General features: G+C 35.0%; 1 protein-coding gene across 1 annotated transcript; it reads left to right on the top strand.

Moving 5' to 3' along the window:
• Positions 1-1,489: 1,489 nt before the first annotated feature.
• LOC113729704 (mannan endo-1,4-beta-mannosidase 4-like) lies at positions 1,490-4,455 on the top strand. The gene is made up of 5 exons (XM_027253956.2): positions 1,490-1,904; positions 2,201-2,395; positions 2,842-2,964; positions 3,162-3,364; positions 3,999-4,455. The coding sequence occupies exons 1-5, from the start codon at positions 1,530-1,532 to the stop codon at positions 4,357-4,359; spliced, it is 1,257 nt and encodes a 418-aa protein (XP_027109757.1). The 5' UTR covers positions 1,490-1,529; the 3' UTR covers positions 4,360-4,455.
• The last annotated feature ends 2,290 nt before the right edge of the window (positions 4,456-6,745 follow it).

Here is a 6,745-nt window from a genome sequence, read left to right as displayed (position 1 = left end):
AGTAATTTTACTACAAGTATGTGTTGTACAAAAAAATGATAAATTTTGCTAGAAAGTTTATAAGATCCACAAATGATGTCCTAAGTTTTGCCAAAAAATAAGTGCTAAGTTTTAAGAATAGTGTTCTAGTCTTTCAATAAAATAGCAAGTTTTTATTTTTTTTTAATATAGTAGTAAGTTTTAAGGGAAAAAAGTGTTAAATTTTGCTTAAAATTTAGTAAGATTTCTTAACAAATTAGCCAAATTTTTCAATGAAGCGAAGCAATATTTTTTGGTGAACAAATAGTAATAGTCACTAAAATGTTGGTAATTTTTGCCAAAAAATTGGAAGATTTACAAAATTTATCTAATAAATTTGCAATTTTTGGTCTAAAAAGTAGTAACAGTCGAACCAAAAAAAACTTCCAAAAACTTCACTTTTTTGTTAAAAGAGTGTTGAATTTTTCTAAAAGAAAGCATAAAAATTTGCTAAAAAATTCATAACTTGCTAAAAATGATTAAGTGTTTTACCAAACTACTAAGTTTCACTAAGAAAGTGGTACATTTTTTGTTGAAAAATTAATTGTTGAGTTAGACATTATGCATGCCCAAAATACGTATTATGTTGTTGATAAGGTTGAGAAATTAATTGGGTTTTGGCGCAATTTTTGGTTGTGCTAAGTTTTACCATAGTGAAATATAATTATAGCCAAAATATATAAAAGAAAACTTTTGTAAAGAAACAAGTGAAAATTAAAAATTTAAAAACAAAGTAGGATTAAGTAGAATGTAATAATGCTAAAAGAAACTTAAAAAGAAGCAGAAAAAAGAACTTTTCATTCGTAGTCAAAAATTAATTTGAAAAGGAAAACGCTAAAATTATAAAGTATTGTTTTAAAGAATAACTTATATAAATTGTGAAACATACTTTATCTAAATGAAAACTTGCGTTGCACTTGTGAGCTATGATGAGTACCAGTCAGTCACCTTATACTTTTCCCATGTTTGTATCTAAAACACTTCTAGATATTAGTAATGTTTTTAAACTTGAACCATTTAGTGAATTGGATGAACTTTAAGTTCATGGTTCAAATCGGTAAAACTGGTCAACTCAGTTCAAATATTTTTTTTTCTTTTTATTTATTATGTAAATTGAATGATTTTAAATTTTCTTTTTAAAAAATTTAGTATGAACAAGTTAAAAGTTCTAATATTCATTTTGGCTAGTTCTACCATGTTCAACTGATTCAATTGTTTTTCTAAGTGAATTGATCGTGTCACAGTCAATTCACAGTTTGACCAGTCAAATCGACCAGTTGGGTGCAATTTTCAAAGTATTGGATGTATGCTTGCTTGCGTCCACGGAAAACCTGGTCCCACCAAAAATGGCTCAAACCGTTAAAATGGCGGGGTCCGATCCATTCGTTTGCATCTCCAATGCACTATATAAACACCAAACCCCGGGGCCAATTGAAACAGACAAGTACTAGTGACCAGACTCTAGTTCGAAGCAACAAATTAATAGCTATATCAATCACTCAATATAATCAATGATGTCCAAAGAAAAGAGTCTCTTGTTAAGGTGCTGTTCTCTTTCCTTGGCTCTTTTCATTCTTCTCGGTGTTGGAGAGGGACATGGTGAAATTGCGAGTAATAGTACCAGCAGCAGCAGCAGCAGCTTCAACTTTGTCAAAACTAGGGGAACTGAGTTTGTGATGAATGGGAGGCCATTATACCTCAACGGCTTCAATGCATATTGGTTAATGTACATGGCATCTGATCCATCTACGAGGACGAAGGTATCAATCACCTTCCAACAAGCTTCCAAGTATGGAATGAATGCAGCCAGAACTTGGGCTTTCAGCGACGGTGGCTATAGGGCTTTGCAACAATCTCCTGGTTCCTACAACGAGGACATGTTCAAAGTAATTAACCATTATAATGCTGTTGTGACATGCATAGACTAGCTATAAATTTTAATACAATGAATTAATATTTTATATATTTACAGTTTATATACTGTTTAGGGTTGGATGCGAAAAATTAAGATTCATTACCATGAATTCAATTCGACAGTGCATATACTGTCTATATATCGAGGGTTAATCATAATACTATATATACATATATTGATTCTAGGAGTATTACATGCGTTTATACAACCTGATCACTCTTCTAGATTGTGTGAATATCCTTGATCTTTAATTTCTTTGTCTATCAGGGTTTGGATTTCGTAGTTTCAGAAGCAAAGAAGTACGGGATCCATCTCATACTTACTTTGGTCAACAACTGGGAAGGTTACGGGGGAAAGAAACAATATGTCCAGTGGGCGAGAGATCAAGGACACTACTTGAACAATGATGATGACTTTTTTACCGATCCAATTGTCAGAGGCTACTTCAAAAACCACATCAAGGTTTATAAAAAACATAAAGTTATACATTATATTCATAAATTCTCTATATATAGAACAACTATTCAACGAAAATAACTGCAAATTATGTGTTTTAATGTATTGGCTAATTTATTTTTATTTCTAAAGACAATTACATTATTTTAACTATCCGCCTGCTTACAGCCACTCCATATCTATTAAATTAACTGTTATTTTCCTAACAAAAAAATCACTACTTCTCTAAAATACTAAAATAATTGAACTATTTTAAATTATTATTTTTCAACAAAATATAATACTAATCTTATTTAATATCTTTTTATTAGTTGCACACAAATCAGGTGTGCCTCAACTACTAGTATGTATAAACGACAATACATATACTATCCTACACATGTCGTACATTCATAAATGTTCTATACATAGCATAACTATTCATAAAAAATGACTGCAACATTATTGTGCAGACTGTTCTCACAAGAATCAACTCCATAACGGGACTTGCATACAAAGACGATCCGACGATATTTGCATGGGAGCTAATGAATGAACCTCGTTGCCAAAGTGACCTATCTGGAAAAGCTATTCAGGTGGTCTAAATGACAGCATTTATCTCATAACCTAACTCTTTGCTCCGAAAATCAGCTCTATGTTCACTACTTCAAAAACGCAAAAAAAAAAAAAAAAAAGATGCAACAAATACTATTGTTTTAATTATTTATTGTTTTAGGTTGCATGCATGCATAAGTCAGGGAAGGCTAATGATTGAGGGCTAAATTGCTTGCAGGATTGGATCTCAGAAATGGCAACTCATGTCAAGTCCATCGATAGCGATCACCTCCTAGACATTGGTCTTGAAGGATTTTATGGAGAGTCTGTGCCCCAAAAGAAGGAATATAATCCTGGTTACCAAGTTGGGACTGACTTTATTTCCAATAATCGCATAGTACAAGTGGATTTTGCCACCATTCATTTGTATCCTGACCAATGGTAAGTGGACCTTCCTTTGCTAGAAATTGGTTGCACACTAAAATCAGCATGTGAAATAAGTAGTATTTTAAATATAGATTCCTGTATTTAGTGCCATATGCTGAACTAGTTGAAATATTAAAATTTTATTCCTTGAAAAGTTGAAATTTTTTTAAAAATTTCTATGCAAATTTAAGCTTTTGCTCCTGCAAAAAATTATTTTAAGTTACATACTTAAGTTTTAGTTGAATTAGAGTTTGCCCCTCGAAGGAATTCTTTGATTCCACCTATGTTTAGTGCCCTTGTGGCACCAAATGAAAAAAGCTTAGGTGTTAATTTTTTTGAGAAAGATGTGCAATTCAAGGGTTGAGAGGCAATTTTAAATGTTTAATAGTGGGTCCACTTTCCTTTTCATGGATACGTATCTAGTAAAAGCACCAAATATAAGAAAATCCTTTAATAAATATTGAATTTTTCTAATGGATTATTACTATAAATAATTAATACCAAACTTAACATATAGATGCACATACTCATATTTATTGAATAGCATGTATTTAGACAGTTAGATGGTCTTAATGAGTACTCACTGGGTATCCATTAATCAAGCCTGTAAAAATTTATGTAACCACCTGTATATGTATATGTATGGCAGGGTACCCAATTCGAATGATGAGACTCAAGCACAATTTGTGGATAGATGGATCAAAGAGCACATAGATGATTCCAAATATTTGCTCGAGAAGCCACTTCTGTTGACCGAATTCGGCAAGTCTTCAAGATCACCTGGGTACCAAGTCGCCAAAAGGGATGCGTATTTATCACATGTATACGATACCATCTACGCTTGTGCAGCAACTCGTGGCGGCGGCGTATGTGGTGGTAACCTCTTTTGGCAAGTCATGGCTCAAGGGATGGAAAGTTGGGGCGATGGATATGAGATTGTCTTGGAAGAGAACCCTTCCACTGTAGAAGTAATTGCTCAACAATCCAACAGGCTATCATCTCTTACCTAAATATGGTTGGCACCAAATCTCAATGATGTTAAGAGCCTACTAAGAATTCATACTACAAATTCTGAAAATAAAACAGTTTTTCTAGGTCTTATGTGACATTATTGTATCAATTATTAATTTGATACTTAAAGTATCAATTCATAACTAGTTATTACCCGTGTATTTGCACAGGCATTTTGCGTCTTCAGTGTTTTATCTTCAAAATTTTTTTTGAGTAAATATTGACATAAAATAATTTAGATTATAAATTTGACAAAATTTTGGATACTAAGTATGGGACATATATAGAAACTAAACAGAATAAAAATAGCTGGCTCATGCACAAATTCAAAATTGTTTTGCCAATCTTGATCTGTCATTTAATTTTGAAGAACAATTCTTTGGGGTATCGACACCTGGTTTTCCTGTACTAGTGAATGAACACTATACTTCAGGTGAGAAGTTAGGTTTAAGTAAACTTGTTAACAGACAATTAGCTTCACAAACACGGTGAGAAAAATTGATGTCGGAGGAACAAGTTAAAGAATCTAATCCACCTCTAATTGAATTGACCAAGGACAACTATAAGTACCTTAAAAAATTCAACTTAGAAATAAAGTATTAAATTCCAGTATCAACGTTGTAATGCCCTTGGACAAACACAGACAAACTCCAAAGAGCAAAGCCTGCGCCTCCACTAGGACACTTGAAAAATGGCCAGAAAGCAAGAATAATCCAACAAAATTAACTAGATGCATCTCTTAGAACCCCTCCACCCCCACTGTGACTTGGATTAACCCAAGAAGAACCATCTTTATTAAACTTAAGAGCATTTTGAGTAGGTGAAATCCAACGAACCCATGGATATTTATACGGCTTATGTAAAGCTGATAAGGTAAGATAAAATTCGAAACAAGAAAACCAAGAAATTGAATGCCAAACTATTTCTTCAAATCAGTGAATTTTTTTGACAAATATTTTGTCAAGACAAGATCATCCCATCAAATACCGCCGAATTCCTAACTTTCTAGATGTTCAAGCAATTAAGAGTTGGCAACCATCGAAAGACCAATGAAAGCTCTATGCTATTTGTCTGAAAAAGCCACCAACGTATCAGGTGAGCTCTAATTGAGCAACTTGGATCAAGCATTCCAACCAAAGTTTCAAAGAAAGACTAAACCTTAACTGTCACTTCACCAGCACAAAATTATGATCCAGGGACTCCAAATTAGGAGAAGAGCAGCAAAAACACTTGAAGAGACCATGCACTCCAAATTTAAGCAAAGATTGTGCTATTGACAATCAATACAAACGTAACTTTAACAAAAAAAATAAAAAGAAACTTTCAGTGAATCTGAGAATGTCGGATACAGTAAAAATAAAGGACTTACTATTCCTATAACGAATGATAGAAAATGCTATCCAAAGAGATAAATTACTTGAGTGTTATGAAACAAATTTTTTTTTAATAAATTAATAGGATTGCAGTATGATTTTTTTTTAATTAAAAAGCTATTTTTATTCAATCACTCCAAAAGCGGTTACATCCAAAAGTGCAGGCTATACTCGTCTTCTCCGAAAACTCGGAAATCCTAATTTATCCAGTCGTATCTCTTCCCGAGCCATGAGGGGCAAGCTATCAAAGGAGTCAAAAACGACATCACCTCCTCGGGTCGCCCCCAGCTTGGCCATCCTGTCCGTAGGTTTATTTGCCTCTCGCAAGCAGTGTGTTATTGACCGAAAAAGTCTCTGAAACCGCAGAAGCTCGTCCACCTCCACCTGCAAACGCCAGGGGCATGCATGATCCCCTGATAGGATCTGAACCAACATTAGAGAGTCCACCCCCAAGTGTAAATTCGCGTATCCCCGCGCTACACACTGCTTGACCCCATAAACCAAGTCACGTAGCTCTGCGTGCAGGCTCGTGGTGACACCAAAGCAACAGGAGAATCCAAAGAGGAACTCCCCTGGCAATCCCGCAACAGCCCTCCCCCGCCACTCCTACCCAGATTGCCAAGCGAGCACCCGTCCGTGTTAAGCGTATAACTTGCCGCTGGGGGCAACCACTTTACAGGCCAGATAAGCCACCGTTGTGGCCACACTTCCAAGTCTGAGTGCAAACTCATCCAAGTGGCATGGTCCCATGGAAGAGATGGGAATTGCAAATGCAACAGCTCCATAATCCGGGATAGGGTCACTACCCAAACATGCGTCCGACAGCAAGCAGTGAGTTTGCAAAATCTTCTTCAATTCTATCAGACTTCCGGTATTGTCTTTGTGAGCGTCCGACAGGTTTCGTTGAGTTCCGACAGTAGGCAGTGAGTTTGCAAAATCTTCTTCAATTCTATCGGACGTCCGGTATTATCTTTGTGAGCGTCCGACAGGTTTCGTTAAGTTTGAACGATCC

The sequence above is a fragment of the Coffea arabica genome, chromosome 2e (assembly GCF_036785885.1).
Source record: "Coffea arabica cultivar ET-39 chromosome 2e, Coffea Arabica ET-39 HiFi, whole genome shotgun sequence".
In the NCBI taxonomy this organism is placed as follows: domain Eukaryota; kingdom Viridiplantae; phylum Streptophyta; class Magnoliopsida; order Gentianales; family Rubiaceae; genus Coffea; species Coffea arabica.
The sequence above is the reverse complement of the archived record's forward strand: the minus strand, read 5'-3'. Positions and strand labels throughout refer to the sequence as shown.

Bases quoted from the DNA above. Each gene is read 5' to 3' on its own strand.
- LOC113729704 (XM_027253956.2), top strand. From the start codon at position 1,530: ATGATGTCCAAAGAAAAGAGTCTCTTGTTAAGGTGCTGTTCTCTTTCC. The intron at 1,905-2,200 runs GTAATTAACCAT...TTTGTCTATCAG, and splicing joins ACAACGAGGACATGTTCAAA to GGTTTGGATTTCGTAGTTTC. The intron at 3,365-3,998 runs GTAAGTGGACCT...TATGTATGGCAG, and splicing joins CATTTGTATCCTGACCAATG to GGTACCCAATTCGAATGATG.